Here is a 26,438-nt window from a genome sequence, read left to right as displayed (position 1 = left end):
GGCAAAACCCAAAGATTCTGAGACATTTGTCTTCTTATCACACAATACAGGGCAGGATAAGTCATCACGTGAATGAACTTTTCAGTGATGAGCTTTCTGCATCAGGTATATTTCCTAACAGTTTGGGGGACTAAAAACAAACCTCAAAGAAGTTGTGGTCACTTCCCTGTTTTCACAAAACCTCAATCTTCCTGAGGCCAGGACACTTGGATACTGGGTGCATCCCAAACCTATGGGGATAAGGTACATGTGAATGGGAATAGTTCCCATTCATATTTCCATTGTAATTTCTTAGTTATATCCAATTTTTTTAATGTTTTTCTGTCTTTCTCCATTTGTGCCAGGTAGTAACAGGACAGCAGCAAAGCAGAGGAAGTGACCACAGGGCATTTCTACAGTTGGCACAGGGAGCTCTGGAATCTATTTTCAAAACATGCCTGAACTAAAACCTCATGTGCTTCTTGCCTGCCAACCTTGCGGAGGCTGAATAAACCGCACGTGGCTCTGTAAAAAGCCACCTCACCCCGTGTGGCATTTCTGCTGTCTGGTTAGGTTAACATCTGCTGCCCCACAGAGGCTAACACCCAGCGAGTGCAGAGGAGTCCTGAGTGCACTGGCCCCCAAGAACCGCACTTCCTTTCTTCTGGACACAGGAGTATAGGACTTGTCACTGACTGGGTTTGCTCACTGCTGCTCCTGAAGCAGGTCTGAGGCACAGGTGTGTCCCAGGCTGGTTCCTTGTCATCAGCAAGACAGTGCAGAGAGTGCCATGTCATGACACAGACTCCTGCGTCTGTCTAGGAACACTTGTGTTGGGGAAGTAGGGATCTATGGAGGCTCCCATTCTTCTCTCTCCTAAGTCACATGAGTCTTGCTCATGATGTGGCTGCTGTTGTCCCTGCTTCTTCTCCCACAGGTAGTGAGATATGGACAGAGGCTTTAGATATTTTTTATCTACAAAGCACTTTACTTTCAGGGTAGATAAAACCACTACTCCACAAAATGACTTCTCATTTTGTGGGAGCTCAGGAAGTGAGCCATTATACAGTTATGTGTGTTGATGAGGGCCCTTGTGCAGTGACCCTGGGACCAGGCTGGATGGCCAGCATTCTATCACCTGCATTGTGATGGACACAGGATGACCCTGGGGTCTTCTGTTGACAAGGAAAACTTACAAGGTGCTGGGACAGCACCTGTTTTGTGTTGATCTATTTGGTTTCAATCCATCAATTCTGAAACAGTCTACATTTCCCTTCATACTGAAGGGGTGAAGAGCAAGGATGAGGGTGAAAAACGCAGTATCCTTTCAAAGCAGATGGAGGAGAGAGGGGGAAGGCAGGAGGAGGGCCTGGGAGGGGGTATCCAAAGTACCTGAATGTGCTTTCATATATTAGACTCACTCTTTTCACTAAGCAGCTACTTCTGCTCAGTGAATAGTAAAATATAGATCAAATATTTAGTTCCTTCTAAAGCAAAAGTGGTTGATTTCGATTCAGCGTACGGTATCCTGCCTCCATGGATGGGGGCTGTCCCTTCACTGTCACCTTTAATCTTGGCAAATAAGAACAATCTGGGAGTGGTAGTGGGGGCAGGGAAAAGTCTAAAGGACCAAGAGAGTAGGTCACATGCTTGAGTTTATGTGGGTTCCCTACCTCCTGGCCCCTGTCCTGCACAGGACACGACTCACTGTCTGCTTCTGAGAACGATCCAGATTCATCGCTGGAGTTGGTTCCGTAAGACTGCTCACATTTAATTTGGGGTCGGACTTGGTTGTACATTCCATCTCCCATCAGGCCTGGCTCCTGATGTTCTGTGGCAAGGAATCTGGCTCCCTGGGAACAGGGTGAGGAGGAGAACTCACAGAGAGGGAGGCTGCAGGGTGAGCCCCCACTCCCATCCTCTGCGTAGGAATAGGAGGAGCAGGAGCTGGAAGTCCTGGTCCTGGTCTCCAGCGGGGGTGAGCGAGGGCAAACTTTGATTGGCACCGGGCAGCTGGTGTTAGGCCGCATCCTTCCTGGCAAGTGGTCAGCCATCAGCCCGCTGTGGGAGTAGGCCTGTGAGCTGGGGAGGGACTGGCCAGCTCCCACCCACAGACCCTTTGGCACCGGCTCAGAGAGGTCTTTGTCTAAACTGCTCACCCCGGAATATGAATGCACCGAAGTGCTCACTTGGTCACAAGCACTCGAGGAGAAGATCACACTCCTCCGGTCCAGCTCTCCCTCCTGTTTACAGAGCGCCTCCAACCCAGGCCCCCTGAGGGGCGACCCCATCGTGAAGTTGGACACATCCTTCTGGCCCACGTGGGGCTGTCCATAAGTCCCTGTGAAAGGGGTGTAGTCAGTTTTAAGGTCACCCTGAGTGATCCCCTTGTCAAAAGGGCACGCTGAACCCCTGGCAAAGTGCTGCTGAGATGTACTGGGCAGGCCAGACAACTCCACACCTTTTGTTATACTGAATAGAGACCTTAAACAGGAAGGCGAGGACACACTCCTGGATCTCTCCAGGCAGGTGGCTCCAGTGGGGGTGGTGGGGGCGGGGGTGGGGGCAGGGCTGGGCTGTTTGCGGTCCATCTCGACATCCCCTGCTCTGTCCTTGGTGTCAGACTCATCTCCAGACAGGCAGAGCGTGATGCTCTCTTCCTCATTCTCTTCATTGGGTGGCTCACTTTTGATCTGCCCCATGGCAAGCCCTGGCTTGAGGCTGTTGCCAGGATTTTCTTCACTGAATGTGCTTGCGAAACCTGAGGTACTGTGTGATGATGCATTATAGACATTCTTGGTACATGCAAGCTGGTATTTCTTGTATCTGGGGTACTGGGTCAGTGTGTCCTTTTCTGAGCTCCCCTTGGTGTCTGTGGGCACATCAGACTCAGGTAGCAAGGCCTCTTCCTTCTCTGCTACTGGGATGGCAGTGGCTTCAAAGCTGATGGGGCCTGGAAGCATCTGGTCCCTGGGGCAAGCCATCTTGGCTGTCTCTGAATCCATCGTCTCCTCCTCTTCTTCTTCCTCCTCTCCCGCAGAGTTCTCATGGTCCTCATGCGGGCGCTGGCATGCGGTGTCCTTTCGGCACACAAACAGGCCATCCTCACTGTTCAAGAGCTGGGTCTGCAGGAAGCTGAAGCAGGAGTCCTCTAGGTTGTGCATGCGCAGGAACTCAGCACAGCGGATGACCTCGCGGATGTTTTCTCTGCTGAGTAACAGCTTGGCAGTGTAGGCAAACTGTAACAGCGGCCCAAAGCCCCTGGCAGTGACCTGCAAAACAAACAGGGAAATTGCCAACATTACCATCAGCACTGCTATTGTCCTGAATCCCTCAACTGAAGCAAGATAACCAGACACTGCTAATATCCCAGAATAAAGACTGCAAAGGAGCAGTTAATCTCGTACTGGGTCAGCAATGATTCTGCTTCCAATAATTAGTGCCTGTCTCGTGCATGCCACTGCTGTACTTCATCATGGCACAAGCAGAATTGAAAATCACCAGGGTCAAGTGGCTGAACGAGATGACAACGGGTTCAGTGTTTACACTAATGAAATATCCTGGCAAAAATGCATGGAACAATGGGAAGCCTATTAATTTCCCTCCCAATCAGTCCTGTTGAGAGCTGTTCTCCACAAGGAGGGAGTGCTGTGACACTTCTTGCAGCTCACTCGAGCCAAAGAAAGCATTATCATTTTCTTGTCAACCACAGAACTGGCAACAGGGCCCTGTTAAAAACTCAGTCCAGGGGGTTTCAAAAATAGTTTTTCCTCACTAACAATGTTAAAAGAAACATTAAAAACAACTCCTTTCTTGCTCATCCATCATGGTTTCTACTTGGGACTTTCAATCATCATGTCACACCTGATGTTATAATGATAGCAGAGATGATGACAATCAAAAGCAATGTTCTCAACAAGAAATTAACTCCTGGCCCATAAAGAATGGGGGTTACAGAGCTAAGAAAACTGGCTGTCATTTCAATGGTTGGAGCTGCTGAGTGGCACAGGACATAGGCTATTCCTTCCCTAATTATTAGCAGTAGCTTCACCAGGCAGCTGCCTTCTCTCCTTGTAAATCATCAGGGGCTAAGCCTACTGTCATTTGCTGCTTATTCATTATATTTTACACAGATTGAGAAAATGTGGTACTTATGTACAGCCAGTACACGCACATCTGCACACACAATGACTTATAGAAATAAAAATATGTTACCTAATGTTCATTGTTCTTTCAGACGGAATGGATTAAACTTCCTGGTGTTCAGGGTAGGTGTTCCTTACCCTGTATGTAACACTACACATCCTCTAGGTTCCTGCAGAGTGCTGCTGATCCCCCAAGAAGGGCAGGCAGGTCTACGAGTCATGTGTACAAATAAAACGAAAATAGCAATCTTGAGCTCTTGCTGGAAGCTATAGTAGCAGTGATCAAAAATTTTAGCTAGGGGAATGAATGCAGAGACAGACAGACCAATAAGCTTTGTAGCTGACTACTGCGTGAATCAAACACACTGTAGCACACAGAAGCAAACTGTTGCAAGGACCTGTATCCATTTTTCAAAATTCAACTTAGACACTGCCTCCTCTGGGAGCCCTCTCTTAGAATGAATGACACTGTCTTCTCAGCTCCTGTGGTCAGAGTGAGGAAGTGTGTAGAATTCTCCAGGGAGCATGATCCTATATCACTGCATTCCTTCCAGTAAGGGAAATTTTTTAGATCCATAACTATATGGGATTTTAAATGTTAATATTTCAGAAGTACTGAAATAAAATTACAAGTTAAAAAAACTCTCTGTCAGATAATTAAGTCCTCCTTTGGTTAAAAAAAAAAAAAATCAAACAAAAATCCACGTCTTCTAGACCCACACTATAGTTCTACATGGGCAATCAGTGCTATTTCCCTTTTATGGTACTTATATCTGTTTCTATCATATTCAGATCCAGGGTGGCTTCATTTCTCTTTCTAATGCTACATCTAACCTAACCAGAGTCTCTAACATGGTGTCTGTCTGTTAAAGCTTCTATGTTACTGAATATGCCATAAGTCTACCTGTGTACCTAATATAACTACCACATACAGAAGGCGACCACACAGTCTGATGGGTGGATGTTGTCCCAAGTTACTGTTGGAGCAAAGCATCATGTATACCAACCAATAAAACCAGTCAACCAATCAAAGGCAGGTGAGAGTCCTTTGTTTTGTCCCATAGTACCAGTAATAAAAGGCAGCTCATCTGACCTACATTTTTGAGTCCTATTAAACTGATATAGTAATAGATTCAGCAAAGGTAGTACCTACTGTATCTGTTTTATGTGTATTTCTCCCAGGAACCTTAAAAGGGTGTAATACAGCGAGCAAGTGCATATATATAGGTCACTAAAGAAGGAGATAAGCATGCTACATGACCAATTTCTTTCACTGCAATAACTCCACCACAGACACAACAGCAGAATCAAGGCAAGGCAGATCTGACTCCCCCAGAAGTAAGTCCACTACACTCCTAGGCAATTTGCCAGTTGCTGAGTGAGTGGATAATACACATCTTGAGCTTTGGCAAATGTGCTCACTATATGGGAAATGTGGGAAATTGATCTTAATGCTATTTATACTTTTCATCTGGTCCTTCTCATACACCATCCTCATCACTGCTTATTTTGATGTTGTTGGTCTCAGTAAGCCTTAAAACTATCCCCTATTGGGGCCTCTTTAAAGAAATCTAACAAAGAAGCCACCTGCCACATGGCTGCAAGCTCTTGTAGAAAGCTTTCCCACACAGTGAGGAGCTGATGCTTAAATGTATGGGTTGGATTGAGTATACCAATGTGCAAAGTCCCTACATTGCAAATTGATGACACTCCTCAGGTCACTGACCCTTTGGGCTTAGGACATATACTGAATTTCAAATGATTATCACATGGCCATTGAAGAGTCATGAATAAATTGGTTTGGAAGAATACAAGGATGCTGCACGTCATTGCCAGAGCAATTAGGTAAAAGAAATAAATAAAAGACATACAAAAAGAAGCAGTGTTTCTATACACTAACAGTGAATTATTTGAAAAACAAATCAAGAAAATAATCTTATTCACAATAGTTACAAAAATACTCAGAATAAATTTAGCTGAGGAGAAAAATCTCTACAATGAAAACCATAAAATAAAAAAACTAATGAAAGAAATTGGAGACAAAATAAATCAAAGGATATCATGAATTCATGGACTACCAAAATTAATATTGTTATAATGTCCACACTATCCAAAGCAATCTACAGATTCAATGCATTCCATATTCAAATATCAATGACATTATTTGAAGAACTAGAAAAAACAATCCTAGAATCTGCATGGAGAAACAAGCATGGTTCTGTGTGCCTGTAGACCCAGCTACTTGGGAGGCTGAGGCAGGAGGATCACTTGAACCCAGAGATTTGAGATCAAGACACAGTGAGACCCTGTGTGCAAAAAAAAAAAAAAACAAAGGTATAAAACCACAAAAGAAACTGAATAGCCAAAGAAACCTACAGCAAAAAAAAAAAAAAAACATAGCAGGAGGCATTATACTACTTGGCTTCAAATATACTATAAAGCTGTAGTAACCGAAACAACATGGTACTTGCATAAAAAGAAATACTGATCAGTGGAACAGAAGACAGTGCCATAAATAAATCCATGCATTTACAGATAGTTGATTTTTGACAAAGGTGCTAAAAACAACAGTGGGAAAAGAAGAGCCTTTTCAATAAATGGTGTTGGGAAAACTGAACATCCACATGTAGGACAAAAATACAACTTATCTCTCACCAAATACAAAAATCAAGCTGAAATAGACAATCTAAATGTAAGACCCAAAACTGAAATTACTGGAAGAAAGCATGTGGGACAATTTCATGACATTGGTCTGGGCTACAGTTTTTTTGGATATGTCTTCAAATATGTTATCTCATATTTCTGGATATGAGGTAATTCAAATAAAAGTAGACAAATAGGATTACATCAAAACAAAGTTTCTGCATAGCAAAGGAAATAACTAACAGTGAAGAGACCACTTACAGAATTATAAAAATATTTGCAAAATATACATTTGATATACATTTGCCAAAATATATAAGGAACTCAACTCAATAAGCAAGAAAACGACCCAATTAAAAATGGGCAAAAGACCCAAAAGGATATTTCTCAAAAAAAAAAAAAAAAGACATACAAATGGTCAAAAGATTTATGAAAAAAAGTTCAACATCATTAAACATCTGGAAAATGAAAATTGAAATCACAGTTAGATATTCTTATTCTTGTTAGAAATACTATTATCAAAAGGACAAAAGTTAATAAGTGCTGGTGAGGTTGTGGAGAAGAAGCCTTATATACTATCGGTGGGAATGTAATTCAGGACAGCCATTATAAAAACAGTGTGGAGGGTCTTCAAAATCTGAAAATAGAACTATTAAATAAACATCTTGCTATTGGGTATACATCTGAAGGAAGTAAAATGAGAATGTCAAAGAGATATCTGCATTCTTTTGTTTATTACAGGACGATTCACAATAGCCAAGGTATGGAATCAACCTAAGTGTCTATCAACAGATGAATGGATAAAAAAATGCAGTATGTACACACGATGGAATACTATTCAGCCATAAAAGAAAGGAAATCCTATAATTTGCAACAACAGAGATAAACCTGGAGGACATTATGTCAAGTGATATAAGCTGGAACAGAAAGACAAGTGCTGCATGACTTCACTCAAATGTGCAGTCTAAAAATGTTGATCTCATAAAAGTAGAAAGTAAAATGGGTTTGAAGTGGTTAGGGGATAGGAGGGGTTGGGGAGATGTTGAGATACATAATTATAGTTAGAAGGAATAAGTTAAAGAGACCAGGTATAGCATGGTAGCATGGTGACTAGTTACAGATTGTATTCTTTCTTTCTTTTTTTTTTTTTTGATAGTGCTGGGGACTGGACCCAGAGCTTTGAGCATGCCAAGGAGCACATGTTGTATTCCTGAAAAATGTCAAGAGAATAGATATGTTCTCACCACAAAATGGTAATTATGTGAGGTAATGCATTTGTTAGTTAGCTAGATTCAATCATTCCACAGTGTATATATACTTCAAAACATTATGTTGTGTATGCTAAATGTACACAATTTAACATGTTAATTTAAAAAAACAATAAATTAAAAAAAGAGACTGGTTTATTGACTGTCACTAAAGCCCAAGGGCAGAGGAAATGCTATCCTTATCATGAAATTTCAAGAGCCCATAACTAGCATTTCTTCCACAATAGTTTAAATCCTGCATTGTCATTCTCAGTATTACAAAACTCTGCTCACCTTCTAGGTGCAGGGCTTTTTCTGGTGAGGCCCAATTACCATTAACTAAGCATCTCCTGGTATGTAGCACTGTGCTAGCTGGGTATGGTAACACACTCCAAGGCAGCCACCATGGCCTCTATTTTGTACCTAGGGGAACTGAGAAGCAAGGAGGTGAAGGAATCCATACAAGGTTACAGAAGAAGTCAGTGGGGAATTGGCTAGCCTGACTCTCCTCCTGCACTAAGCACTGCGGGGGATGGACAAGTACAACACTCAGCCATGTGCTCAAGAGATCTATAATTTAGCTTTGTAGAAGAGGTATAAACAATAAAAAGCTAATTACTGAGTAACAATGCAAGTAAGTCAATGAGGGAAGGCCCATCACAAGATTATATGATTAATTGTCAACTGAGATCCAGAGAAGTTCAGGGGAGAAGACTGCTGAGGTCTGTGGGGTCCCTTGAACACTAGTAGCTGCACACCTGGAGTGTAGTTAGCTCCCCACATCTGTCTCTGGGTCAGGGTTGCTTTGATACAATGGGTACTTTTATGATCTGCCCTGGAATCCTTCCTAGGATTCCATTTCCGGTGAACTTTAGGCAGTGTTAACAGTTCCAATAGAAAGCAAGTGCCCATCACACATGCTGGCCACTGTTAAAACTGGTAGAGGCTGTCTAAATATTGGCTTAGCCTCTATGGTATAAAGAATACACTGTTCATTATTAGGAATCACTTAAATCCACTCACAGTACTTAGAAGGCAAATATCCAGGAACAAATGGGAAGCTGTATGTTCATGAAACTGTAACCACAGTCTGCATTATTTACTTTTTTTTCTTAAGTTAAGAGTCTGATAATGAGAAAAACAAGAAGGGGTGGGAGGTGGAGAATCACACACAAAACTAATGACCCATAAAAATGGTATTTTAAAAAAAGTAATGATCATAAAGTTAAAGTGGAAAGAAGTGGCTAGAAATAGCAAACCAGTTCCATTCCACTGATGTTAATGGAGCTGCATCCCACTGCTCTAAGGAAAGGAGACATACCTAGGCTAATATCCACTGGTTAGGAATGGCCCAAAGCTAAGACAAATGCAAAGTACAATATTAGGGCAACCTCGGATAACAGTCTTGCATTTTGAATGAAATGTTTTGGATGGATCATTTTGAAGAATATTTATTCATCACACTTAATTAAATATGTTACTTTCTGGTCCCAGAATGTACAATACACACTGTGCTACAGGTGAGCATGTATCACATGTAGGGAGTAAAATAGAGTGGACCATGTGGGGCTGAGACCTGGGAAAGGTCAGGAAGTAACACCCTCCTTGCTCTCTGTTTCCTTTTTTTGGATGCAGGGATTGAACTACCAAACAAAATCCCCAGACCTTTTTATATTTTATTTTGAAACAGGGTCTTACTAAGTTGCTCAGGGCCTCCCTAAGTTACTGAGGCAGGCTTTGACCTTGAGATTCTCCTGCCTCAGCTTCCAGAGTCACTGGAATTACAGGCATGTGCCACTGCACTCAGTTCTCTGACCGCTTCCTAGGCGGTACAGACCTCAGTCAGCAGTTGGCAAGTATGAGTAAAGTGACACTGACTTTCAGGTGTCAGTTCTGAAAGAAATAAGGCTAGGCTATTAAACTCAAGGACTGTGATGTGAGTCAACACACTGATAATGTTGAAGATCTGGCCCATGCAAACTATGGCCCTTGGCCCTCTATTACTGTGGGTTTTGATTCATTGTCTCTGTGTGTCATGAAAGGAAGATGGACTGATGAACACTCAACTGACACAGAATATGTTTGGGTGCTATTTGCAGGCCTGGGAGCTCACTCCCTTGTGAGGGATCCATTTTGCTGCTGGACAGAGCTTATGATGGAAACTTCTAACAGTTTCATTGCTGGACTTTGACAGAGACTAGGCAGTCGGCCTTTGGGTGTGTATAGAAAATAGGATCTTAGAATTTTTATGAGATGTGGATGTCATTCTCTACTTAAACCATATGATTGAGTTCTCCCCAGTTGGTTTTCATAGTATATACACATGGCTGTAGCATGGAGCTCATCTGCAGAATGTTGATCAGATGAACTGGGAGATCTGGGGACAGCTCCCTAGGAGAGGGGTGGCATGCTTGTCAAGGTCCCCTAATTACAACTTTACAAAATATGGAAACTTGGGCATTTAGGAACCATGTAAACTTTACTGAAGAAGCTGTATCTGTTACACACTGCAGGAGTTGGGAAAATGAAGGTAACAAAGCCATGATTTAACAATCATGGTTATGGATTTCTTAAGTCTGTGGCTATTGACCCCCACCTTCAGGATGTATTTGCACAGCAAAGCTCTACTTGAATAAAGAAAACAACACTAGTGAGAACTCCCCACCTCACACCTGCACTATATCCCACTCTGCAGGATGAAGATTTATTTAGTGAGGAGGCATCACTTCTAATCTTAATTATCTACAATTAATACCCACATTATCATGCTTTTCTCCTCAAACCAGCATGCTATGCAAGCATACCACAGTTAGGATGCATTTACTAGATTAATTAATCTCACTATTTCAACCAAGTTTCTGGTCATGTTAGTATTAATTTTAGACAAAGATAGAGCTAATCTTGTTTTCTATTCCTAAAGCAATAATATAAAATCTAAATCAACATCCAAACTGATTCATATGTCTATATCTATATATATTTTACACACACACACATGCTTAAGAAAATCATTATCTGTGTTAGTGGATATGGCTTAAAGTGTAAATTATTTTTTCTCTCCTGTGCAGGTTTGATTTTGGGTCTGTAGCTGAAGTCCCTTTCCTATTTGTGAGGATCTGTCCCTGAAAATCTCTACCTGATCATATACTATTTTTCATTTATCCATTCATTCATTCTCCAACTACATGCTGGACACTCACTGTCACTATGAGAAGTTTGGGGGAATGGGCTTTCGTGGCTTTAAGTCCCAGCCCCACCATCCGCCAGTTGTGTAACTCAGGCTGGTTACTTAACTTTTCTATGCTTTGGTTTCTCCATCTGTAAGAGAGGGATACTGATGGTGCCTTCCTTGTAATAAAAACTTTGGAATGGAATTTGGCATGGAGTAACAACTATTATTATTGCTGTTATTACAAAAACAAATAAAATATAGTTGTCCCTTGGCATCCTCAGGGGATTCATTTTGGGATACACTATGGATATCAAAATCCATGGATGCTCAAGTCCCTTATGTAAAATGGTGTAGTATTTGCACCTGACTTATGCACATCCACCTGCGTACTTCAAATCATCTCTGGATTACTTATAATACCTAATACAATGTAAATGATATGTCAGTAGTTATATGGCATTGTTTAGGGAATAATGACAAGAAAAATGTCTCTACATGTTTAGTAGAGATACAAATTTTCTTCTCAATGTTTTTCTTCTGTGGTTTGGTTGAATCTGCTACTGTTAAACACAAGGATAGTGAGGGCCAATGGTACCAACTTTTTCTCTGAGGAACTGATAGGTCAGCCAGAGGGATGCATATTCAATATAAATTTTACAATGTCATCTAAGCATGTCACAAAGGAATTTACAACAGTGAGGTAGTAATTGCTAAGGCCATCAGTACAAGGCAACCTAGAGGAGGTGACATTTACTCTGAATGTTGAGGACTGAGTCAAATTTCATCAGAATAAGTAAAAGAAGGGCATGGTTCATTCCCTTCTCTCCTTCAGGCATTTTCCTCAAATTCTACTTTTTTTAATGAGGCCTTTCCTGGTCTCCTTATTCACAACTGCCTTCCCTTACTCCAACACCAAAACAGGCTACATGATTTGCAGGGCCCAGTACAAGATGAAAACATGGACTTTTGTTTAGAGATTATTAAGGATTTCAAGACAGAGACAATAGCATATTAAACCAAGAGCAGAGACCTTCTGAGCATGGAGACCTGTGCAATTACACATGTTGTGTGCCATGAAGTCGGCCCTGCCAAAACACATACACAGGCTACCTATCTCCTGTAGTTGAAATGGGCTCTCTGATTTTGCGGATGGAGGGTAATGGCATCCCAGAGGTCCGACAGCAGAATTATGAGTTAAAATCAAAGTCTAGCCGGCATGGCTACTGGCATTAGCAGTATAGGTCCGGGGTTACTGACAGGATTATGGCTGCCTGGCACTGAAAAACATGATCAGCCCACTAAGGTACTTTTGATTGAAAAAAGAAAGAAGAAAATCATGTATCTTCACTATATACAGACCAGACTTGAGTCTCTGTGATAGACAGTCATGACCCCAGGCTAAAGTCAGTCCACAGACCCAGACTCCTTGAAACCAATTTCCAGTAACTCTGGAGGAAGAACCCTCGCTTTGGTGATCATTTCTCCTGTTCCAAGTGTTTGAAGAAATGTACATTCTGTAGTTTTGACTAATCATGACTTAACACAAACTTTTTAAAATTAAAGAAACTTCAGTGAAAAATTTAGAAAATGTTCAGATCTGACCTAAATATTTTTTGTTTCTATTTCTATAGCACTACTTTATTGCACACAGAATAGGAAAATCTATTGATTCTGACCAACTCCTATGACCTCTGTTACTCAATTTTAGTTTGAAATTATAAACTCATGTGCTCATTATTTACTATTGTCTCTCAGTCTCATGCCCACTGTTCTTCTATTCCCCTCTGTAATGCCGGGAATGGGAATTCATGAATTCAATTTCCTAGGTTCTTTTGCTGGTTGACTTATTATTGGATTCTGCCAATAAAGGACACTGGTGGGAAATCATAGGGTGCAAAAGTGAGAAGCTGTGGCTCCTTGTTTCTTGTTCTCTTTTTATTTTCTTCCCTGAAAGTGTATGTTCTGAAAGTGGTTGCACCCCAACTCCCTGCTGGAGTGTTCTGGAAGTAGCTGTCTCTTCCACATTGTGCTCCTGAAGCATCAGCCCCTCTTCCATGCTCATAGGTCCCTTTTATCCCCTCTAGCCCTAAGAGTATCAGATGCATCCTTCAGCAATTAACCATTGGGTAAACTGTCCTTCTCCTTTCTGATCTTTCAGTTTTACAATACCTGTGTAACCAATTCCTTGTTTCATATCCCCTCTGTTTGAAACACCTGGCATAGTATCTGTTTCCCTGACTTAATCATCCATTTTAAGACAAGAAAGCCAAGGCCTAGAAAAGTGAAGGGATTTACCCAGATCACATGGTGTCAGTAAAGTCTTCTGACCATAGTTCAATTCTCACATGTTTCTCTTACTTGTTGCTCTCTGAAGTGAATGGACCAGAAAAGAAAAATGATTTCATATGGAAAACCATGAAGTTTCCTTACACTAAGATATTCAATTTCATATGCTTCTATTCAAAGCATTTCTGGGTATGAAGAAAGGTGAATCTCATAGTTGGTGCTATCATTTGTATGATTCAGATTCCCGTGCTTAGATTTCTCCTAAAGAATAAAGATAACGGCTATGGTTCCTCTCTTGCTTCATAAAACTGTAAATTCTAGGAAGCCCTTTTATCACATGGAGATTCAATAAATTAGCAGGTTTAGCCTTGCATCAGTCTTTAGAATCTGAAAGTTTATCAAAGTAGAAATGCCATTCTGATAGGGAGTCACATGGCATCAAAGCTTTATTCCAGGTTAGAAAGGCAGTCTGAAAAACTGATGTCTAAGGGAAACATCATGTGTCCCCTGTTTGTGCCAGTTGGTTCAGAATTATATGGGGCTACGTTACAGCTGAAACTGTCCCTTTTGTATTTCTTTGTTACAGGGTTGGTAAGAACAGAGTCAGGGAAGCAAACACGCATTTTGGCTTTTCTGAGAACTGGTGATAACTTGGGCCTGTGAATCCTTCATTTCAACTAGGTGGCCTTGCCTCTTCTAAGTGTGGCATTTGTTATTTTCTTGTTCAGGCACTGGTGGTTGTGTCTCCCAGGTAAGTGACAGGTAAAAATCACATGACATATTCATTTTTACTCTAACAATATACAATGAAAATACAAAATCTCCCTCCTGATGATTATATAATGAAGTTCATGGAATAATTTTTAAAAATCCAATTTCACTATAAGTGTAGATCCTAAAATAGACATAAAATGGTAGTAACTTTTTACATTTTTCAGTGTGAAATGAAAGTGAAAAGCATCCCACTCACTGATAACAAAGTAGTAAAAACTGCATCAAGGTTTAGAGTTTCATTTGAAAAACTGCCTCCAGATGAAAACTATTTTTAAAAAGAGGAGTTTAAAAATTACCTAATTTCCATTTTAAATGACCCTCTCCCCAGTCAGGAAGAGAGTGATCTTCCTAGACCAAAGTTTCCTTGAGTCAAGTTCTGCTTTCACCACCTTGACACCCCTAATCATTTCAAACCAAACATCAACCACTTGATCTCCAACCAGAAAATACAAAATGATTTTGAAGTTGCCCAGTGATGTGAAGTTCAGCCCCTCATTAGAGCCTTCAGACGGTTTTTCATTTAGGCCAAAATTCCCATCTCAGAAATTTAACCAGTTAGGAGTCCTTCTGTCCTCTTGTCCTCTAAACCATTTGAATTTGACTACGTCTACCGAGGGTTTTTGTTCCCTTCTCCAGTTCTTACTTTTTGTTCTAACTGGTCATTCTCTTTAACACACAACAGGGAAGCTAACTCTGGACTCTTTGCCATCCTTAACACTACAGTCAACTCCCAAGAGCAGCTGGGGATTTCCTCATCTTTTTACCTCCAAAGAAAACACAAATTCATTTGCCTTGTCTGGGGCCCTCTTTGAAAAGTCTCTACTCATGGGGCCTAAGTTTTCTCAACACTGGGTTTGTGGTTCTATGTACTTTTTCATAGTTTATGTTTTCCTATCATTTAAAAGAAAAAACTGAACTGCACATAGAACTGCTTAGCACAATTACCCTTCTTTTTTGAAGAAGGGGCTGGTCCTCATCCAAACTTTGTCTAGAGCATTAGACTTCCTGAATTATCTTTCCCTGGATATGCCTATTTGCTACCTTTCTCTCTTGTTTAAAAGGAAGAAAGCACTTTCATGATGTCTTGACTACTGCAAAACTATAAGGCTCCTAGAAGAAATATAGGTAAAAACCTTTAGGACATTGGGCTTGGTAATGATTTCTTGGATATGACACCAAAAGCACAGGAAACCAAAGCCAAAACAGACAAATGGGAGTGCATCAAACTTAAAACTTTGTGACCACAGAGTGAAAAGGCAACTATGGAGTGGGAAGAAATATTTGTAAATCATGTATATGAGAAGGAGTTAGTGGCTTATAAAGAACTGCTACAACTCAAAACCAAAAAAAAAAAAAAAAATCAATAACCCAATTATAAAATAAGCAAAAAGGCTTGAATAGACTTTCTTCAAAAATACACAAATAGCTAACAAGCATATGAAAAAATGCTCAACATCACTAATCACCAGAGAAACGTAAATCAGGAGCACAATGAAGTATCACCTTCTACCTATTAGGATGGATGCTATCACTCAAAATCAAACCATAGGGTTGGTGAGAATGTGGAGAAATTACATCCTTAGGTACTATAGATAGGATTGTGAAATGGCACAAATGCTATGGAAAACAGTATGGAGTTTCCTCAAGAAGGAAAAAAATAGAATTATCATATGATCCAGCAATTCCACTTCTGGATAGATATCCAAAAGACTCAGAAGCAGAATGCTAAGAGAGTTTCTCACCCACGCTCTTAACAGCACTACTTACAACAGCCAAGAAGCGGAAGCAACTCAAGTGTCCAGTGACGAATGAAAGGATGAGCCAATGTGGTAGATAATACAGTGGAATATTATTCAGCCTTAGGAAGGTAGAAAATCTTGCCACGTGCTACAATGCGGATGAACCTTGGGGACATTATGCTAAATGGAATGAGCCAGTCACAAAAGACAACTAATGTGTGATTCCACTTACAGAGATATTTAAAAAGAGTGAAATTAATGCAAAGAGAAAGTAAAATTGTGTTTATTAGGGACTGAGGGGAGGGGGAAAAAAGGAGAGTTAGTTAATGGAGTTAATAGTTTCAAGTTTCCAAGATGAAAAAGTTCTAAAGATCTGTTTCACAATAATGTGAATATATTTAACACTATTGAATGGTATACTTGAAAATAATAAAGATGATGAATGATATGTTTTTTAAAAAAATCACAATAAAAAAAAAGTCAAGAAATACTTCAGACTGTGAAAAATCTCTTTGGCTATCATATTCTCTAAGATGCTGCCACCTCTTTCTTCTAAGGATCCTCTCATGTTCTCTTGATAATTTCTTTTAGTAAGATTAGGAACCAGCAGCAGCACATTCTTAAATTCTCTATCCTCTGGAAGGTGAAATTGCCAATATGACAAATCAATGACCACTCAAGTATTTAATTGATTGAAGATGATTCTGGTAGTTATTCATATAATTGAAGTTCTGGTACATGCCTATCCTTTGACTAATTTTGTAAATGGGAATAAGAACATGGAGCCTATAATCACCTGACTATATGACCCATAACGAGCTCATGCAACAATATCGATTGTGTTTCTCTTCTTCTAATCTCCTCCCCCTGCTCTTCAGAGGGCCTTTATTCTCCGGTTTCTGGATTTGCTTACAGAACTTCTGAAATATAGTGCTGCTCTGCTTTTCTTCCAGGTGGTTAGATTTTTTTTATTTGAATAAGGAATTCCTTTGCATACTCATATTTCCATGTGATGCTCCCTTTTCCCCAACAGATTATTTTATTTCCTAAAAATTCTATTTATTACCCTGACAAACTCTAGATCTAATTTAAAACATTATTCTTGCTCTACCCATGGATAGAGATTACAGACTATAGATATTACTTCTGTCTTCCCTTTTTCCTTGGTTCATCTGATGATTCACCAAATACTTCCATATCCATCAAACCTGCCAGCTTCTGCCATAATTGGTGTCATGAGTTGAGCAGAATATTCATCTTCTTCATTCCCCACCACTTTCAGTTTAAAGCACATGCCTTGTACACCACAGTTTCTCAAGAACCACGAGTTGGACAGACCTGAGCTACCCCTAGCACTGCCCACTGGGGCAAGCAGATGGTTTGTGTCCCTCTTTCACATGACAATCCATCATGTATTTGAAGACACACTTTATGCCTGGCTAGATTTTTTTTCTTCAAGAACCGAAGTCATATTATCTGTCTGAAATCAAAATAAAAGAACTGACAGATCACATGTCTCTTGTGGAAATGATACTTTCCTCTTGACCTCTGGAAGCAAGAGGGTTGACACGTTACTAATCCTCCAAAAGCCATGACCAGTGCCACCAAGAGAGGAGGTTGGAGCAATTTCAACCTGGCAACATGAGTAACTTGTCTGCTGCCATTTCCCCATTTTATTTCAAAATAGGAATAAAAAGGGACATGCTGAATAAATGGAGATAGTATGTTTGAAAGAATTTGAGAGACAAACACAAACTTCTGAGGCAATGTGTGTCATCTTTCTATAAAACTATAGAAACTTCTAACTATAGAAGTAGATGCTACCGATCTTGCAGAGGAAGAAAGTTGAAGTTTGCCTTATTGGTGGGGTTTATACAACTGCAAAAACAGTTACTTCTACAGTTTTCGTTTCTTTCACCTAAGTCATCTACTGACTGTCACATAAAAGTATCTGAGACGTGTTGCCTGGCTTCCCCAAGGTGTATAGTAAGGGGGGCTAAAATCATCTGTGGAAATCAGACTTTGTGTCAAAGGGACTGAACACTTTGAATTTTCCTTCCTTCTCATGTTTCTGCAGTGGGCTCTGCTGATGGAGAACAGTTAGTGCTGATGCATTGCTGGTAAGGCCTGTGCTTTGTGAGAATTTAAGTACAACCACTAACACAAACCCCACCACATGTGAACTGGACAATGGCTGCCCCGGAGCTATAGGACAAATGGAACCCCTGGATCACCAAGTCAGTTATGTCACTCAGCTACCCTCCTCTAACAACTGAGTTTTAATCTTTCTGATATATGATTCCTGTCTTGTCAAGTGAGGGAATGAAGAGAGAACCAATGACATTCATCGGCATGACCATAGTTACCATTTTTGCCTAGATCTGCTGAGTTCTTGCCTTGGAGCTTTCCCTGGGACACTAGGGCTCTATTTAGACTTGCATATGACACCAACAGGAATTGGGAGTGAGCCTTGGCTTGAAAGAGCAGTGAGCCTGGGACTTCAGGTTGCTGGGACATGAAGGCTGGGTCCTATTTTTATCAATGGCATCATCTCTGCCAGCAGAGCTGATGAGATAGGGAAGGCAGAAATTTCCAACAATGACTGGAAAGGGTCTTGTCCAGTTTCTGTGGGGCTAAAACACACTTTGCACACTAACTTGGGGGATGATGAGAAGGGGAAATAAGTCACAGGTGCATCCAGAATGTACCTTGGAGGTTGTTCTGGGCCATCAATTTTGAATGTAGCTTGGAACTATTATGAAAAACCTCTTTACTCATAGCTCCTAACCGGGAAAACACCTTTTCTACTATAAATAAAGATATCCAAACATCCTGAAAATGAACTTTTGGTTTTTGACAGATGCCAAATCTCAAGAACACCAGGCGTTCTTGTTTCAGATAAATTGAAATATTTCTGAGCATACCTTTAAGGATTCAGGCTAAGATGCCCACGATACCTGGGGGTGTTCCAGTATTTTGATGGAATTTGCAGCTTAAAGCTGCAAATCAGGAACCTAAAAAACCATAACAAAAAACGAGCCCTTCAGTGTCCTCGCACTATTAGAGCAAAAAATATCTGGTTCATGGGAGGGAGGATGCATAGGGCTCAGTCACAGTTGTTTGACAGTAGCTTTCCAGAGTGGCGTAGCTTTGAAAAGCTCAACTAAGCTAGCAGGTGCCTGGAAAGCACCATCATTTCTTTCTTTAACAAGTATAGGAGGCTAGGGCTTAAGAATCTCTAGGTAGAGTCACCATTGTGGTAAAAATACAGAGACTCAAAGCAAAAGGAAGACAAATACTGCTTTTACACCCCACTTCACTGCTTATGAACTCTCCTCTCTGTTGATTCCAACTCTTCTCTCTCCTGGACCTCCATGATCTCTCTGGAGAGTCAATCAAAGAGAGGTTGGAGAGTCTCTGAGTTAATGTTCCTGACATGGACTGTTTCAAGCAGCAACTCCCGGCTTTAGAAAGTAAACTTAACTCTCTGGTCTGACTTCCAATTTCCCCCCAAATCTACTCCCTTTTCAGTCTCCTCTCTAGTTATCCTCTGGAGTTAGAATCTCAGCTCTTACTTTGACCTATAACATTGGCTCAAGCGGTACCCACTGCCTGGATGAATTCCTGACACTGCTTCCCCAGTCGTACCTATGTATAAATGTATCTATGAAAACAATGGAGGATAGGGATGGGGATATCCATCAACATGGAATGAAGGGGATAGAGGAAAGGAAGTGGCAATTAAACTGGATCCTCCCTTCTCTGACCTGGACAAAGAACTTTTTACAGACCACGAGTCTTGGTATTTAATCACAGAAGTGTGGTTCTGCATTGTTATCTGACTACTGCACTGTAGAATTCAATTTGGGAATTCCTCAAAGTCAAGAATCAAGTCTTCTAATTCTCATGTGTCTTCTGCATGAATTTTAATAAAATACTTGCACTGTGAAAACCAGTCTGTTATTTTTTAGAAGGCAGTAACATTACACAATAACAAAAGGTCATGTTTTCATGTCAATCAGATGATACAGTATTTAAGAAATGCTAGATGATAGCACATCATTAAATCACAAAGAAGTGCTAAGGCTACGAGTATTTTTGTACATGTACAAGATAACTGGCACAAACAAGATATTACTAAATAATCAATGTGAAAATATTACTTGAACATTTACTGTTTTGGATGCTGAGGTGAACTTGAAAGAAGTAGAAGCACGGTTTTACCCTGGAGGAACTCACGATATATGAGTAGGACATAAAACAGGTGGAGAATAACTAAATGCTGGCTTATACATTGTTGAGATTTCTCATGCAATAGAAGATGAGAGAGGAGAGGTGGTGTGTGATAATAGCACTAAGCTTGATGGGAGCAGCTGGGAGACAAGGGGGCTTGAAACCAACATGAGTCAGTCTTTGCCCTCCAAGTGTTGCAGTCCTGATCTTGGTAATTGTCAAAAACCACCTTGTGGCTTTCTGAGAAAAGGTCTTCTATAAGCACCTAGGATTAACACCCTTTTCTACCTTAGAAAAACAAGTGCCCTCCACCCTGCCAAAATGAAACAACAAATGGATGGGATTAACATGGTAGAAAGAGAGAGGACCCCCTTGGGGGAAAGGAGGACAGGGCATGGAAAGCTAAGCAAAATAAATGGAGTGCCAGGAGAGGACTCCCCTACCTCCCCGTCAGAGCTGCAGGAGGGAGGGAAAAACGCCTGGAAGCCAGTGTGAAAGGAAGGCTGGGAGTGGGAAGTGAGTGCACTAACCGGATCCTTCCTTAGCCTGTTAGTCAGAGTAAGAGAATCTTAGATCTACCGCAGCCTGCAAAAATGTAAGATCAATCTTCCATGCTAAAGCAGGAGTGATGGTTATCAGGGAAGACATTTCAGAAAGTTAAATGGGGAAAAAGAATGTAAGACAAGCAGGCAGAACTTATAAAATGTCTAAGAATCAACACAACCAGAGAAAGGTGGTAGAGTCAGAGTTCAGAGGATGCCTAGAGCCAATGAGGCCAGGTGAGCTCAGTCCCCTATGAGGAGGAAGGGCTGTGACATGCTGCCAGACTCCAGGGAAGACCTTGCACAGCCCTGTTTCCAGTCTTATGTACTTGCAGTAAAGCACCGGCCAGCCAGGCTGTAAAAATCGTTCCACATTCTAACTCTTGGTGGGAAGAGAATACAGCCTGCTCCTCACCGTGGTCACATACCAGACATCAGAACCCTTCATCTGGCATATGGAAGGAATAGAGTGTCAAAGGTGTTTATTATTGCACCTGACCAGATAATTAGGTAATTAACACTATTAACTGATCTGGCACATTCATACATGCATCTACATATCTCCGGGGAGGCATATTTTCAAAAATGTAATATTAAGTGATTTTTATTACAATTTTTTTTTTTCCTAAAGAGCATTTCATTACTCATAAAGGATGCCAGCATGTTTCTTTTCTGTGCCAGTATGGCCCTTTTGCACTTTGTCAAGCTAGACTGCCAACAACGAAGAAAAGAATTTGTTTCTGGTCCCCCATGGATCTTACAACAAACCCTGCTGCGCTGGTTGGCTTCTTTGTTCATATGCTCAGGCCCCCACCTGGGTGGTGTACTATTCTAGGAACATGGCCTTGCTGAAAGAGAGGAGACCAGGAGAGGGAGCACAAGAACACAACATATTTATATATCTGGGAGGCAAAGAAAGTCACAGAAAGAGAACAAGGCAGAGAGGCAAACTGCCTCAAAACACATGTTGAATATGAATGCTGGACTTTCTTTTAGGGGGGAAAAAAGAATTTCGAACTGTGTGTTCATCACTTAGAATACATTTTTAGATGAACAAACTGAATGCAGACCTAAGAAAGACCATTTTATTATAAGTTTGTCCCAGATGATAACTTTACTTTATGAACTGGCAAGTTTGTCAACAATCAGTAACACTTCCTAGCTACTCACCTCCTCCGAGTCATTTCAATTCACCTTCACCACAGTATACAGTGATACAGGAGCAAATGCATCAAATGGCAAGTGTGCAGTCAGAGAGAGACCAGTGGATTTCAGTTACACTATAGCGTTTAGCTGGATTAGATATAGAGACCAAGGATTGTGTCTCCCAAGACAAAGCAATGGAACCAGCGTTTTCTCCCAAAGTGGAGATTCATAATAATGAAGGCTGTTGATGACCACCTTTGCACTGTAAAGTACAACTCATTTTATTCCTTTAAGAAATAACATGCTGACCATTTTCCATGTTTCCATAGACTTAGGTGCTGGGGCAGGAGTACGAAACAATAAATATGAAGGAAAAGGTGGGATATGTAGCTCGATGGTGGAGCACTTGCTTAGTGTGCATGAGGCCCTGTGTTCAATCCCCAGTAGTGTTAAAAAAAAAAAAAAAAAAAAAAAAAAAAAGAATGAAGGAGTGCCTAGTTAGCCAGGTTCTGGACTGATGGGGCAGGGAGACAAGTCACAGGTAACTGCAAGACAGTACAAGAGCTATAACAGAGAATGTATGGCTGCTGGGGAAAGGACATTCAATTCTGAGAAAGTGACATATAAACTGAGGTATGGGGGAGGATTAGCCAGGTTTTGGGTGGGAAATGGCATACCAGGTAGAAGAAGATGTGCAAAGACACACAAAAGAATATAGCACAGTGTGTGGTAGCAGTATAGCAAGTGAGTGCAGGGGGCACAGATGACATTGGAGAGGAGAGCATGGGAGGGAGGGCCATTCTATGTCATCCTGAGGGGTATGTCTAGCAGGAGGACATTCGGGAGAGATCACTCTGACTGCATTCGGAGGACAACTTGGATGGGAGCAGGACAGTCACAGAAGTGCTGGCAAGTGCTCACTGTGGCCAGAATGCATGTAGTGGTGGGGAGAAGAGAGATATAGATGGGTTAGGGGCCACGAGGAGGAAGCACTGTTGGTGTGTGAGAGCAAAGGACACTTCAACACTGAAAATGATTAAAACAGCATCACACTGCTTCTAACGAGTTACCCAAAGCCACAAGCCAGATACCCCACAGGAGAAAACAGGGTTCAGGTTGGAAGCCATTTGGGGTACTCTGCATGTGTTGGTTACAATAGGAATTGTATAAAGGCTCACAGACATAATCAAGGAAGTTTAGGTTTCAGAGTCATCAATTATGGAGGAGGATGGGGCTAAGAATTCTGTAGGCTAGAATGAAGGGGACTTCACTGGTGCTAGTCAGTTCTTTTAGCTACTGCCTGATATAGGATTTTCAAAAACAGTATATTGCCCAACACATCATTCTGGTCTGGCAATGTGAAAGAGATGAAAGTTCTTTTAGGATGAGAAGATATATATATATATATTTAAATAGATGAACTAGTGTAATGTCAGATGATGTATAGCCAAGGTCAGAGATGGGGAAAAGGCAGGAGAAAGGCAATCTTCCTCTCAGGCCCATTATCTGATTATCATGGAAATCCCAGAGCAACCAGCTTTATGGCTAGGATCTCTACTGGGCCTCCAGAAACTTCTTCCATCATCACTTGAGTGCACCTCAAGCTTTAAAAGTAGACTTTCTGACTCAGTTCTTCCTGCCTCCTTCTTACAAGGACCTTTGTGATTATGTTGAACTCACCTGGACAATTTAGGGTAATCTCTCCATTTCAAGATCCTCACTGCCACAGCTGCAGAGTCTCTTTTGCCACATAGGTAATTCATTCACAGCTTTAAGAGATGAGGAGCTGGGCATCTTTGGGGGCCATTACTCTGCCTACCATGCTTGGTTGGTATCAGATTGACATAGCTGTTTTCTGTGCCTCAAAATCAGATCTCAAGACAAAGGCAGACCCTTTTCAAAGTTAAAGTGACTTAGAAAAGTTTTTATGTGATCAGGTGACATGAACTGAGGAAGCCATCAATGAGTAAATGAAGGAAAATGATGAAAATGTACTACAGATTTCAGGCATTTCCCCCTTTTTGACATTTAAAGTTTCATTTTCTTCAGCATATTTCTCATTATTTCTTGTGTAAAAGTAAATTTCTAGTGCTGGGTCCATGGTGCTGTCTATGTGGTACAGGGAAACTAGAGCTGGAGACATTTGCTGAGTCTCCAAGTGTCTATGCTGAAGGGTCTGTGACCTTGAACCTTCATCTTCCCACCTATTTGAAACACAGATGCTCATATCTTAAAAGGCATCACTGAGGCTGTCAGAGAAGCAAGGGGCTCAGAACATGGGCTGTGCTGCCTGGGTTCACATCTAGCATCCTCTGCTTAGGAGCTGATGTTCCAGCAAATTAGTTAACCTCTTGCCTCAGTTTCCTCATTTACCATGTGGAGATAATAACAGTGGCTATCCCACAGCATCAGTGAGTTGAACATCTAAAGTGCATGTGCAAGTGCCTGGCACACAGTGAATACTCAATAAAAACTATTTTTTGTCATCATCATCATCATCGTAGACACAGGTGATACACAAAGGACAAAATTTAGCCCTTTTTCTTAGTGCTGGGTCAGGTGATTTTTAAGACTAAACTTTAATGATTCACAGCATAGCACAGGAGTCTTCACTTCTTGTGCATCATGCCAAGATGGCAAGATATTTGAATATTTCTCCTTGCTGCTAGTTTAAGGGCACTAAGACAAAAGTTGATATGTGAAAACTACTGTCCTTTTATCACCTGCTGACCTTGCTAATAAGTCTAAACTTAGGCATATGTATCATTTTAGTGGAACAGGGTATAACCAAAACTAGAGGCACATGGGCTCCAGTTTAATTACTGAAGTACGTAAGAGAGGTGAATGCTGCCAGGCATGGTGGTGCTCACCCATAATCCCAGCTCCTAGGGAGGCTGCGGCAGGAGGATGGAAAGTTCAAGGCCAGCCTAGGCAGTTTAGAGAAACACTGTCTCACAACAAAAAATAAAAAGGGTTGGGGATGTAGCTCAGAGGTAGAGTGTCCATGGGCTCAATTCCCAGCAACCCCCTCCCCACCCACAACTCACTCACAATTGCATGCCTATAAACACAAATGTTATAATTTCCTTGGATTAAGAATCATTTTCAAAAGGTAGGCACATATACATCTCTATTTGGTAGTTTTTAAACTAAGTTCTACAAGGTCCAACAAGTCAGTTTCAAGAACAGGCCTTCAAATACCTCTCCTCCACTTGAAATCTGAAGTGTGGAAGTGGAGTGGATGTATGTTTTACTGAAAGAGTCAGCAATAGAAAATAGAGTACCCTCACAGCTGTAGCAAGCCAGGATTAATTTATATGATGAATTTTAAATCAGACTCAGAATTGGCTTATGTTATCCATTGGAAAAAAAATCCCATTGATTTAAAGCTTCGTGATGATATTTTCTTAGAGAGGAGGTCCTTACGCTAAGAGTCAAGCAAAGTTTTAGATGTAGATTTTTTTTCCTCTTACTCTCCGAAGAATTTCAAGGGGGCCAAAATTGCTAATGGAATACAGGAACAAAAATGAATATTGTATCTCTACTCGTTAGCAACCACTATGGTATTAAACTTGACTGATTTTGTTCTGTCCGAGTGACTGAAGTCCTTTCACCTTATCATTACCTTTTTAGACAGACTTTAACAATGTCATCCTTTTTCTTTTATCTTTCTCTCATTTCTCTCTTCTGCTTAAACACTTCTACAAAATAGTGTTCCCATTAAAAAAAAAAAAAATACAACTCTAAGTCCCTCAGCTTTCTTCCTTTGTTTTTCTGATGCAAAATTCTTTGTGAGTTTGTTCAACTCACTTGGTATATAGCAGGTACTCAATAAGGTTGGTTTCTTCCTTCTTTCTCTGCTTGGCTTCTGACTGGAAGTGCACTTCTTCCTTTAGCCTTTGGTTTAGAAAACATTTGCTAAACACTTGACTCTAAGGGCCTCCTTCAGAGTCTACATCATTTATTGGGAAGCTTAGCCCAAAAGGAGACACCTCTCAAATGAAAAGGTTTCAGAGAAAAACAAAGTCCACTCATCAAAATGAAGTACTTTCGTTCTCAGTTCAGATCTGGTGGCAGAAAGAAAATATCAGCTTTCAGAGGTTCTGGTGACAAATTTTTCAAGATTCATGAAATGTTTTTTCTTCATTTTTTTTTTTCATAATGCAGACTATATGTTTCTGGAGAAAAACGAGGTCCATTCAAGTGATTCAACACTGTTTTAGTGACAGACACACGTATGGATAGATGCTCATTCTCTCTACCAGAGATAACAACAGTGAATCCACATTAGAACCATAAGAGCTAGGAAATCAAGAGTTAATACCTAAACCTCACCCTTAATTCATCTTGCCATGCCTGAGAATCACTTCTCCTCTAGCAAGCAAGATCACCCACTGTTCTGAGGCCACTAGACAGAAAATGAAATCAGCTATAACATCACTGTGTCACAGTGGAGGGGACGAGGGATGAGCCTGGAGAATGAGCTGGGGAGCTCTTTGTATAGGAGAGCATGAAGCAGGATGGGAAAGGAA

At 41.0% G+C, this 26,438-nt stretch overlaps 1 protein-coding gene across 12 annotated transcripts in view; it reads right to left on the bottom strand.

Moving 5' to 3' along the window:
• Positions 1 to 26,438, bottom strand: part of BACH2 (BTB domain and CNC homolog 2) — a 336,154-nt gene that overhangs the window by 18,882 nt on the left and 290,834 nt on the right. For all 12 annotated transcript variants that reach the window (XM_079146715.1, XM_079146712.1, XM_079146710.1 and 9 more), the window contains one exon: positions 1,653 to 3,251. In XM_079146715.1, the coding sequence (XP_079002841.1) occupies positions 1,653 to 3,251 (1,599 nt within the window). The remainder of the gene's footprint in view (positions 1 to 1,652; positions 3,252 to 26,438) is intronic.

The sequence above is a fragment of the Sciurus vulgaris genome (assembly GCF_902686455.1).
Source record: "Sciurus vulgaris genome assembly, chromosome: 7".
NCBI lineage: Eukaryota > Metazoa > Chordata > Mammalia > Rodentia > Sciuridae > Sciurus > Sciurus vulgaris.
This window is presented reverse-complemented; position numbering and strand designations above follow the sequence as displayed.